Raw genomic sequence first — 12967 nt, 5'->3', positions numbered from 1 at the left:
GGGGCCTCCAGGCTGCCGCCGCCCTGCCTCGCTCCTGCCTGTCTCAGGAGCGCAGTCCGCTTACGGTTTCTCTTGCCGCTATGGTGTCTGGGGTGGCGTGGCCGGGCCTGGCCGCCCTTGTGCGTCCCTCTGACCGCCTCTGGAAGGCTGCTAAGCAGCGCGGCCCTCTGCCCACCTCGCCTTAGGCGGTGGCAGCGCTCTCTGCTCCCCTCCTTCCTGACCACCTCTAAGTTCTGCTGTGTCAGTACTGACAGGTTCAATTTTCTTTCTGTGCACTAATTTGCAGTAACTGACATTGGATTCTCTTCGTCAATTAATTACTTGTGGTTTCACAAGCTCCTGTTTTTCCTGACTGCCAAAAGCAGCTGTCACCCAGGGCCTCATGCAGCTTTGCAGTTCGTGCTGAGCCATGCATTCCTGTGCCTTGGTGTGAGTAAGCTAGTAAACAGCCAGCCCCTTGAATACGTCCACAAAACTTAGATCCGGGATTGCCAGTATTAAATACGTGACTTAAATATAAGTCTGAATTGTCTTTATAGTGCCCTTACCCAAATTAGCTAGCATTAGATGAGGTATTTTCAATGAAACTACAGAAAGAAGCAGGGGACTCCCTCCACAAATCTTCCTTGCTTTAGAGCCATTTTGTGTTAAAGATGTGGGAACCATACGCCTCCATCCAGGGATGTATGTATTTATTCAGGGATGTCAGCTTTGCTGTTCAGGGAGATGTTTTGTGCTAATATCTAGGTACTGGCATAAGGCTAAGTCTGGTTCTAGAACATTTTTCTCATCTAGCATTAGATTGAATATTTTATATGTTGTGAGCTGTACATCTATGCTAAGTGGCTACTTCCAGTTACTACAGAGGAATTTTAGAAGAAACTGTGTAATAGTAACTTAACTACTTTTGAAAACTCTTTGAAGCCCTGTTTTGTCAGTGACTGGCTTATGCCTTGAAATTGAATGACTGACTTACATGTTTAAAATATATGTGTTTCCTCTAGGAATTAATATTTCCAGATGGCTGATGTCTAACTTCGGCCAATAAAACAACATACTAATAATTTCCCATTTTGGTCAAAACAAAATTGTATAAAAACAACACTTAAAATGCATGTTAAAAACATTGTTTTAATCATTTATTCTAATCTTTAATGGTCCTTTTTATTTAGTATAATCATCCTTTTGAAGATGATTTACTTGTTTCCATGGAAACTCTCACTTACAATACACCTGACGGTAAGAACTTCTTAAAGCTTCGATATTTACATGCTGTATATTTAGACTTAGGGAAGCATGCAAATGTTATATAACATCTAATTGCAATAGATATTGAATTTTGTCCACTTAGGTATGTCATTTGCTATGTAAACTTTGATACACACATATAATACCTGGAGAGTTTATTTATATGCACCATTTTAGTCCATTGCGTGCTCTGTTTTAGACAACAGAAAAGTGTTATTAGCAAAGTTCAGGGAAACTGAATGGTTAATATTTGGATGTCTTGCAAGAAGAAGAATCAAAAGGGAGAAGACAGAGGGGAAACAAAGGAATGGAGGTATTAGCAGGAAGTTGATACGCATGAATGGATTGTATAGTTTCATCTCCGCTTAGTATTCTGAAGGCCACTCTGATAAACTTCTGTTATGTCAAATGTCAGGGTGGACTGGGTAGATAGTTTCTTTAACTTTTCATTGAATGTTCATGTGGTTAGCGTGAATCTATACCACATTATTCCATGTCATATTTTTCCACTGTTTTGTTGTAACTGTTGATCCATTATAGAGTTGATAATGCATATGGAGAGCTTATTGTGAAAAAAAAAATGTTATTCTAAAATACATTGCTCAGGGTTTTAGTGGGACTTGTGACTTAGTATCTTGGTGGCTTTACGGGGTAATGAAGTGTTCTGCCAGTTTTTATCCTCACTGAAGTGAGGGTTATGGTATGTAAATTGCCACATCAATTCTCATAAAGAAGAACTTACTGGACATACACATGAAGTACTACCACAGTGTCAAACCCAGTGTAATCATTGCACCAAATATGATTTACTTTTTAAAGGCTTTTACAGACTGGGAAGTTTGCATTTTATATATATTGTCCATTGAGAGAAGGAGAGGGAGGAAACATGCATACAGCACTGTAATACAGTCTTGGATTTGTAAAGGCTTGGTCATGCTTTTGGTTTAGTAACCTCTATTCAATATGGAATGAATATGGATCTCAGTCCTGTAAAGCCTTAATTATGGCTTTAAGTAACCTCAGATACCATGTAGTCTGCATGCATTAAATAAAATTTAAAAAGCAAAATAATTTGCTTTTTTTCCCCTCTTCGTAGCATCTGGGGCTGTAGTGCTTTTTGGATTTTAGCTCAGTGTTGTTAGAATCAACGTGTGATTTTTTTTATTTTTCTTTTTTTTCCCTGACTTCTCAATTAACTTATAATTACAGTGTTATCTTGGTTTGTTTTCCTATAAGTTTCTGTTTCAGCAATTGTATTGGAGGCTGTTCAGATTTGATAATATTTTGTTACTATATAATATGTTCTTCCTAGATGTTTATGTTTGTTAGAGTGATACTTGTTATAGATAGTGTTATAAGAAAAGCTATGTTTATATTGATATCTCTTGTTATTTCTAGGACCAAAACAATGGGAGGAAGTGTCAACCAAGAAGCTTAAAAAATGGAAGAAGGAAGTACTTGAGGTATCTAATAATATAGTCCTACTATGCAGTCAAAGTGTAGCAATATTTCTTTTTTTTATATTTATGTATATAACATATATAAGAATATAGTCTAATCTTGCTGTGCTATATAATATTTGCAAGACGTATTAATCAATGAAGTTATCTGCTTCAAAATAGGGTTTTAGGATAGATTGGTTAAGACTGTCGGATAAGATAGACTAAAATAGATGACCGTTTACTAGGGTTAGCACCACTGGTGAACCTGCAAAAAATTTTTTTTTAAATGCTGTCTGATGGGGACATGTACTTTTGGATCTCATCAGAATATTGTCATTGAAGTTAACATGCATTGAATCAATTTATCTTTGTTCAGGTAATCAGCTTTTCAGTTACTGGTTTCATCTTTAGATATTTTTTTCTGTAAAATAATGCTAGAGTAATTAAAGCATCTTTGCAGTCTCAGCACTCGCTGTCTGTGTCAGGCTAAAGCCATTACTGTTGTGGGAATATAATCTGTATTTTTTTTTATTCTGAGTACTTACACTAAACAAGCAATCGCTGCTTCTTCTATTTCCTAAACTTCCCCATAAGAACTCAACAGTGAATTTCATTAAAATCTCAGTGTTTCTCACATAAGTGTCAGAAGTCACCTCGCTGCTACATTCCTAATATCTGCCTAAAAAGTGAAGTTGCATAGCATGCCTTGGTAGTTAACACAGAAGCTGTTCTGCACCCCACAGAGCGAGGGGATGAGGAGTGAAATTCAGTTTGGGGAAACAAGAGTGGATTTAACGGAGACAGAAAAGGTGCTGTATTTCCCTTTCTTTTTCCATTCCTGGTAATACCTTGTGCATCGTCTACTAAGCATTGCTGCACAACTTTACAGACTAAATCCATTAAGGACTGTAAGAGGAATTCTCTGTCTTACCCTCTTATGTGGGCCAAGGTAGCTATACCTTATGTTCTTGTAGTGATTTTAACAGCAACAGTATGGCAAGAAGTAAATGATCAGGTAAGTTTTACCATGTATTTGTGGCTTTTCTGGCCAGGCCATGGGAAACCTGAAGGAAACTCCTTATTTAGGAAATGCCTAACTGTGAGATATACCAAAGTAAATAAAGGCATCAGTTATTTTTACTATTCTAAGATTGTTCTGACATATTTTTTTTTCCTATTTCTAATTGCAGTGTAATAGAGGAAGTCAATGGAATGCAGGTAAAGTGTTTAAAAAAAATAAGTGCTATAAATTATCTTATCCAAAAAGTCTTGACTTAATAGAAAATGTCCTGGTTTTATGCCAAACTCTTTAGGATACCCACTGTTTTTTGTGGAGGGAACCACCCAAAAAACCCAACAATACTTACATTCATAAGAATTCCAAAATGTAGTTTAAAATGTTTAGGATGAGTAAATACATTATAATTGATGTTGCTATCACCACAAGTTGATTAAAACAATCTCCCCTCATCAATTAAACAGCAAGCTTTTTGTTGTATTTGTTGGTTTTGTCAGATGTTCACTGAATGTAAAAATTCCAACCCTGACTTACGTGGATGTACCAGTGGAGAAATTTGAAAGTTGCTAGCTTTTTGAAAATAACTAGATAAGTAGGCATGTTAAAAAATGTGTGTTAAAAGAATCTCATGAAGTTGCACGATGAGCTATCAAAAATTTAGCAGATTATTCTGTATACTGAATGACTCAGGCTGCCTGCAGGAAGAGGTGGTGTTTAGTTATTTCATTAGAGATCAAGTATCATGATGGAAGTCAAATCAAGACTGTATGTCAAAGTGTAATTCTGATACTACTTAGGGAAATGTATGACATCTGAAGATTTTCTCATTGTTCTGAAAAGGAGCTGTATGTTCCAATAAAATTCATGTTTTTACTGGGGTAAATGATGGGGGGAAATTACGGTGTGTAGTACGGCAAAGGTATGTTGGGCTTTATTTTCTTAAGGTTTTGAGGTGGTTTTTTTGGTGTTGCTTATTTTATGACACTCATCTGAGAAACTTTTATGCTGAACATTTGAAGAAAAAACACAACCTAGTGTCCTCTCCCTCTACAGTCCTACCAAAAAACTTGTCCATACAGGGTTCAGGTATAGACTTTGAATCAGCCTATGAAATTAAAATGTTGAGCTGGGAGATAAGGGTCTGATACAAAAAGATTCAGATGGTCCAGACCTTTGCCTCTGATTTTTGGAAAATATATGCTGATGGGTCTGAACAGTACAAAAAATGACTGGCTACAATCTGCAGTAAAACTCAGAAAGAAAGAGCATCTAGCAGTTAGTTTTTTAAAAGATACAGTATTTGAAGTCTTTTAGAAGTAATTTTTTGTTAATCTTTGTGTTTTGACCTAAGGTCTGAATGCCTTAGAAGTTCTTATTGAAGGAATTTACTTGGAGTTTCTTTAATGCTACAAAGGCTTGATCTAATTAATTTTAAATTTAGTGTACTGCATTACAGATCAGGTAGAAAAGCAGAAAAATTGATAACTTAACATATTCCAACTTTTAATATAACTTGAGCCAAGTCTTTATTTGGTTATGTTTTAAGTTATCCAGGGAAGAAATATTTAACTAAATATTGAAGGGCGGGGGTAATAGCACTAGTGTTAACAGCCTTTGTTATAAAGAAAAACCCGCATTTACAGATTTGTATTTATACATGTACATTTATATATGCTATAAAAGAATCTTGTGGATTTTGTTCAATTTAAGCAAATCATATCTTGCACTGACTTTCTTATTTGAAACACAAAAGTACATGGAGTAAGCATTTGAACTGGCTGGTTGTGGTTGGGGTTTCCCTAAAAAAAAAAAAAAAATCAAAAATCCCGAAAAAACCACCACCCCAAAAAACCTCACCCCAACAACAACAAAAAAAACCCAACTTCTGGCTATGGATTATTAAAGTTAATGTGCAAATTTTACATATTCTTGTTCTATACTCTTAGGTGGGCCTGATATGTGTTTTCAGTTAGGATACATAAAGTTCTGTGCTATTAAGTGTGAACATTTAAAATATCTTTGTAAGACCCAAATACTTATTAATTAACCCCTTCCCTTGGAATGTAACTTGTGTTATTTTTTTTCCAACTCGCAATTCTGAATTTTGCTAGAATCTATTTTTACTATTTGGATAGAATGTCCGGTACACTTATGAAGTTTTACTGGATAAAATGACAATCTTTTGAGTGTTCGGGGGTTTTTTTTAACATATGGCAGTTCTGAGTATGGGAGGACCAAGTATGTTAAATTTCAAGCTCCAAGAAGAGCAATATTTCTGTCATATATTAGCCACTTAAAATTCTTTCTTTCCTTGAGAAATTTTTTTGAAACAAAACACCCTCTGTGGTGTTTCATAGATCTTGCGCAGTAAGAGCAGTAAGGGATTTCAATGGGACATTACCGTGTTATTCTGATTTCCTGGGTTCCCAATACAGAAATATTTGGAAAATGCTTTATTCAGCTTCTAAAAAAAAAAAGCATTGCTAATATATTCTAAAGGAAGCTTTACTGTAGTTTTTTGCAAAATAGTGAACATAAGTTTCCTGAGAAGGTTACAAGCTGAAGCCAGAGCCTTCTAGTTATATAATATGCTTCACTAACTTTATATGAGAGTGGTTTTATAGCCCCGTTTCCTACTGGTTAGAAAACTGTGCTTAGAATAGTTATCGGTGGTCTGCGTCCAAACTGAAGGGAAACATGAGGGATTTTTTCCAGGACTTGTCCTGAGCAAATTACTAGTTTATACTTTCATTAAGTAAATAGTAAAAGAGGAGATACCCTTAATTAACTCGCAGATGATACCAAGTAGGGATGACCACTGTGAAAGATGGTCTGACAAATTGGGGCCAAAACTTAAAGTAAACTTTGTGTAATTTCATGCAGAGAAGTTCAAAGTAATAGACTTATGTAGGAATAATCAATTGCAGGAAGAGGCAATTTTGAAGGCTGGCTGAGCCAACCACGAATATCACTCTTGTGAAAATAGTGCACACTGTGCTAGAAGACATGCACAGGTGCCTAGTATGTAAAGCACACAAAATAGGTTTTCTGCACTATTCAACAGTGATAAAACTTGTGGTGGAGTATTTTGTTTTGTATTTGATAGTAGCTTGACTAGCTGGAGTGAGTCAGAAAAAGAAAAAAATTACTAGAGCCACTGGTGATAGGACTTAAATGGAAGAGGGGAAAAAAAAAAGAACAAAAGAGAGCCTCTAGGTTAAATATTAGAAAAGCTTTCCAAATGTAAACATAAGGAAGTCCTGAAATATGTTTCTTAGAAATTATGGAGTTGCTCTTAAGAATGGGTTATACTTCTCCTAGAGTTAAGTTAGGTATAGTTGTTCCTACTTTAAAATGGAAGAAGGAATATATGACATCTTCAGGTTCCTTTCCATATGCTTTAAGCCTTTAGAAAACTGGGAATCTTTAGATGTATGCTTGGCACTATTAAATAATGTGAAGTGTTTATAGGAGTGAATAATACCTATGTGCCTGAGTTAGGTATGAGATAAGTTTTCTCACCGTTTAACCAAAAAAATAAATCGCTTGTGATATTTGACAACAGTTTATCTGGAAACAGAAATGCAGAAAAAAGCAAGGACAACAAATTCTGCATTAAACAGAAACTTGTTTATGACAGTCTTGAGTAGGGTAAACGTATCTGCTAAAGCACATGTATTATTTTTGGTATTTAAGTCTATCGCATGCATCCAATCATGAGAAGTCCCACTGCAGCTTTAGTATGAGCAGTGTCATATGTTTGGAGATATAGATCTTATTTTGGGGGAAAGATTAAATTTCTGTAGTTTATGCAGTATTAACAAAAGATTTAGGCAATAATTTTTACATGCACATCATAATCATATGCACTGTATACAGACTTGAGAGGTTGTAGCTTGTTATAGATGCCTTTTTTTAACTCTAACAAGGCGATGGTTAGAAATGTAACTTTTTTCGGTGATACCAAAACAGTTTTCAGTCTGAGTAATTTTAATAGCAGCAATATCTGGCTTAGAGGCTAATTGTGAAATAAGCTTATGTGGAAGTCACATTTATTTGAAGATAGCTACTTCTCTGTGGGTCTAATATGTTTTGGATTTTATTTAAATCCATTTGAGTTGCGATAGCTGATGAAGAACAAAGTATAGATTGAAATGTAAAACGGGGAGAGATCTGCTAAATTAGACAGCTCTTACACTCCTTATATTTCTTCTGCTTCTTATGAAATAAATGGCAGGGGGGAGCACAAAAATTGTGAGTGGGTCTATCTGTGCAGGAAGACAGGCATAGCAGTTTTGGAAGGCCCCCTTGCCAAAAATCATTAAAAACATGCAATAGAGGTTTGGGGCTCTACCCTCAGGTTTCAGGAGTAATTAGTCTTTTTCTTATCCTTTCCAACATATGCAAAGAAAGTGCACAAAAAGTTTGCAGTTGTCTTCCGTTTCTACAAGTAATACCACCTGATAAAGGGGCAAATTTTATTTTGTGTGGCACTTCACGGGTTAAGAAGAAAACGTGTATTATGGTAGATACACATCTCTGACCAGAATTATTCTGCTATATTTGACTAGAACGTTGTTCTGTCACTTGTCTATTCTTTGTTTCCGTCCTATGTATGTTCTCCATTTTTTAAATGTTTGTGTTAAATATTTTTCAAAATAAATAAGAGTACATATATAAATGAAGAATTAATGAGTTCAGGTACAACGCTGATCTGTGACCTATCAAATTGATATAGAATTATTTTTTTCCTCCCATGCATGCTAAGATATATCAAAGCAACAGACCAGTGATTTTGAAGATGGACATTCAACAATGCATCAGGTATGGGCACCACATTGCATCTACTTTTATAAAGCCTCTTTGGGAAAACGGATTTATGTAGTCAAAAGCTAAGAAATTAATGATGAGCAGGGGGTCCTGTGCCATAGCTATAAAATTAGATTTTAAAGACCTACTAATTGCTGAATTGAGTCACTTTCTTCTCCTTAAATAAGTACTTCTGAAAAAATTGAGGGCTTAAAGTATTTTGCTGCAGTTCTTTTCACTGCAGTTCTTCAAACTTCAGGTATCTTATTAAACAATTGCTCTATATTTCCCCTCATGTAGTTCTCCATGTGTAGTTGCATTATTTTAGGAAAGATGTGTCTTTACTTACCAGGTACATTTTTGTGTAAAACTCAAATCTTCATGTTCTGGTTAATGTTGATCATCTAGTATACTTCCCCTACTTGTTTCCTCCCCGATAGGTTCTGTGCTTTGAGATGGTGATGAATTCAAGTTCTGGACTTCTTTGTGGTGGTCTAATACATTTTGTGATGGTGGATTCATGCAATTTTTTTTAATTTTTACTATGTCCCTATTCATGTTGTTTGTGGTAGGCTTTATATATGTTTCATATAATTACATATCCTCCCTCCCATTGTGATATTTGGGGTATCAAATAACAGCCATGATATCAGCCATGGATTTCAGCTGAATTCTACTCTTCTTTTAAGTTTATTTAAAGGGGAATAGAGAAGCTGGACATAGGCTTTAAACCATCATGTGTTTTTTTTTTTTTAGTTAGGCCAGATGTGCGTCTAACTTTTTTAATTATTATTTGTAAAATCTGTGGTTGTCTAGAATAACTTCTTTTGACTCCTTATCTTTTTAAGGAGAAAATATTCAGCATTTGAAGAGTGATATAGGCCATCTCACTGGTCACTCTTAATTGTTTGTTCTACATAGATGGTAGTTAGGGTTGCCTCATTTTATTGATGTCATTTTAAGCCACAATACACTAATTTTGTGATTGAACTGGACAGAATAGATATAGACTTTTTTTAAAAGAAATTCTGAAGAATGTGATGTCAGATGTAGATTGTAAACATTTAGAAAAGGCTCTTTATCCATATAAATGAGCTTTTTATGCAACTATCAAGACTTCTACAAAATAGAGCAAAAAAAACTGTTCGCAATATTATATATAGATTGTTTGAAGTAGGCAAACTTCAAATTGTTTAAAGTGGGCAGTTAAGAAACTTTCCTTATACATTGGAACACAGAGAAAATCCCCAGTACATACTGATAAAGATTTGGTGATTAGAATTCATCTGTCAAGTGTTTTTTTGCTCTTGTTGTATAATAGCTTCTCCTTGCATAATTTGTCTGAATATAGAAGGGCTGGGAAGAAAATAGTTTTCCCCATTGAGTAATCAGATGTGAATCAAGACAAATGTGTATACAGATTTGTTAATAAAGACGGTGTGATTTGGACATAGTTTGTGGAATACGACTGGGTTTGTTTCACCACCACCCCCCCACCAAAAAAATTGAGCAAGTAGTGAGAGCAGAAAATTCTACAGACTAGTTAATATAGCTTATGCTACCAGGTCTTAAACTTCCTTTCATGTGCTTTTCAGCAATCTCCTGAGAACTCCCGTGTGGATACGTCTGACGTAGGTGGGTTTTTTAATTTACTTTTTAGCTGCCTTTTTTTAACTTTTTGAAAAAGATAGCAAATACCTTTTTCATAATTTTCTAATATAGTAAAAAATAATTTTCATACGTGTTCTGTACCCTTTCAGAAAGTAGAGAATAGGAATAACAAGAGACTGAGGTACTGGTAGTACTATGAAATCAATATCCACATTCCTCTTTAAAATCTCAGTCCCGAATCCCTGATATGTTGGAAAGTCAATGTGGAATATGTTCGATTGCCTTTTCTTAATACAGAAAGGAACAATGAAATCAAAACTTTGACATAAGTGGCAATAGAAGATTTATTAATAATTAGAATATATACATTAATTTCTAGTGGTCTGGTAAACACAGATATTGCATTCAGCTGCAATAATACATCTTCTGTAGTATTTGTAACAGTTTCAGAATCAGCCTTGTGGCCTGTCTGCAAAGTTTTGGATGGTTTTGACCTCGTATTCCCAAATAATTATTTGATTGTATTAACTAGTGGTAACAATCTTTGAATGACTGTTTTTACAATATTTAAAACTTCTATTACTTAGGATCTTTTGATTCTTGTGCATATAAAACCTACTATTTTGCATAAATTAAACTATGGCTAGGTGGTAACCAGCATTTAATGATTAAAAGAGCAGTTGCAGCAAACTATGGTTAGCTGGTGTTTAAATACTCTGGTATAAATTAGGTGCTTCACATGCATAGCTGTCTCCAAGGCAGATGATTACTTCTCTGTTGAGGGAAAATAGAAAATAGCAATCTGAAATTTGTCCTCCTATCATTTGAAAGGATAATATCAATGAATGATAAAATAATTTCTGCAAATCTAGAAAATGTTACTTCGTTTTTTCTCAACCTGCGCAATGAAATACAGGAAACAAATTTCAGAGGCATCTGTAGCTTAGCTTCTGTAAGCATCCTTTGTGTCTTTTGCACTCATGGGATAAATGAGTGATGCAGGTCAGACTGGTTATCTTCATAGCAGCATACAACAATATGATTATCCACTCCTCCTCCTTCTCTTGTGAATATTCTAGAAAGAGACTGGAGAGGATTTATAGCAGCCTCGGTGAGTCCCAGCTATCTCCAAATACAGTAAGACCTAGACATTAGCTTCTTAGAGATGTGAGATTGGATTCCTCACTTAAAAATGGAATTCACCTAGGTGTTTTGTTTTGTTGGGTTTTTGTTTTTGTTTTTTTAAATATATAAAAGGTTAGCAATAGGGCATGCTAACTGTTAAGAAAAAAGTGTATCTTTAGCTGCTTTAGCTAAAACTTTAGCTTTGGCAGGTTTTTTCCATCTTTAGTATTCATACAGAATGCTTCACTTCTCAGTGAAGGCAGTGTTTCTTCCAGGTATTATACAGTATTTTTGTTCTAAAAGTATGCAAAGCCTATCAACAGCAGGTACAAATAAAGTGAAACAGCTCTCACCTGTACCTGCAAGTATTGATCTGCCCTTAATAGGGAAAATTATTAGGTCTACCTTGTTTGGTTTCACAGGAAGTAGCATGGCAAAGTATAGTGATATCTGAACAATTCCTTGTATCTATTAGGATAGTGTCACAGAAAAATGAATTTATTTGGAGAGAAAATGGAAAGTTCAATCTGAATTGTATATTTATCTAAGTGTATTTAAGTTTAGAAGATTGCATCAAAGTCAAAACTTAAAATTTACAGTAACCTCCTTACTAACATGTTCATCTTTTAAATAAGATATATCTTTTAGGTAATGATAGTGTATTGAGTACCTCTCCAGTGAAATAACTTCCTGTATTATAGGTCAAATTTTCCAGAGAAAAAGGTGGGAGTTTTCATTTTTCCTCTCTCTTCTGTACTTGAGGAGCAAAGGTGTTCCCAAATTTCCCTTCTGGCCCTTAAAAATATGTTAAGGTTCCCTGGAAAAGATATTTCACTTTTTTCCATTCAGTGCTGTGCCATGGTCCTCTGCTAATAATTAATGTTCCAGTGATTTGAAGTATGATTGACAATACATTGAAGATATACTAAAATTACGCTTTTGTGAGGTTTCACACCTAGAGGAGTATTCCAACTTGTATACAGATCAATTCATTCTATGATACAAGCTATTTTCTAATAATTATTAATTGGCATGATGGAGTTGACCATTCCTGGACACTGGAGTTGTTACCTTTATCTTCAGAACCTCCCATTTTTGTAGCAGTCTAGTCTGGTCATCTTAGTGACCATTTAGGGAGCAGTCTGCCAGTTTCTTGCCTGATTCTACTGGAGGAAGAAGACTGTGTGGCAGAAAGAGAGTATCAGCTGTTACAACAGAAACTGGAGCTGAAACTTTTCCAGATTAAAACATTAACATTCTTACTGCTTCCTACACTATTGACGCTTAGTAACTGATTTCCTGTGGATAAAGTGACCACAACTTTGTCTTCCATTAGTCACGTGGGAAGAAACTTTAATAATCTGACAGGTATGGGTTTCAGTTCTAATAAAATAATTCTACTGGGGTCAGGTAGACTATCAAAGCCAACCCTCTGATTGCTCAATGTTTTCACCGGAAGATGCAAAATTGTGTCGTCTTCCACAAAGATAGTATGTCTTTTGTACGTATCTTTATCCTAGCTCTATGGCAGCAGCTGTCCACAGAGCTTTAGGTGATGATTGTACTGGCAGGGAACAAAAAAGGAACATGGGATTAGTGGAAAAGATTTTCATTCTGGTTTTAGTAATTTAAGAATAGTATGAAGAGGCAGTGATGTGGTAGGTATCATAACCAAGATTTTTTTCACTCATTGTTTTCCTTTTCAGGGTTATTC

At 35.2% G+C, this 12967-nt stretch overlaps 1 protein-coding gene across 1 annotated transcript in view; it reads left to right on the top strand.

Annotated features, from left to right (window-relative positions):
* The first annotated feature begins 80 nt into the window (after positions 1-80).
* LOC103916861 overlaps positions 81-12967 on the top strand; it is a 17962-nt gene continuing 5075 nt past the window's right edge. The window contains 5 exon segments of the mRNA XM_009323925.1: positions 81-119; positions 1173-1239; positions 2647-2711; positions 3640-3705; positions 10113-10152. Coding sequence (XP_009322200.1) covers positions 81-119; positions 1173-1239; positions 2647-2711; positions 3640-3705; positions 10113-10152 — 277 coding nt within the window.

This window comes from Pygoscelis adeliae, unplaced genomic scaffold (genome assembly GCF_000699105.1).
Source record: "Pygoscelis adeliae isolate BGI_AS28 unplaced genomic scaffold, ASM69910v1 Scaffold124, whole genome shotgun sequence".
Taxonomy (NCBI): Eukaryota; Metazoa; Chordata; class Aves; order Sphenisciformes; family Spheniscidae; genus Pygoscelis; species Pygoscelis adeliae.
This window is presented reverse-complemented; position numbering and strand designations above follow the sequence as displayed.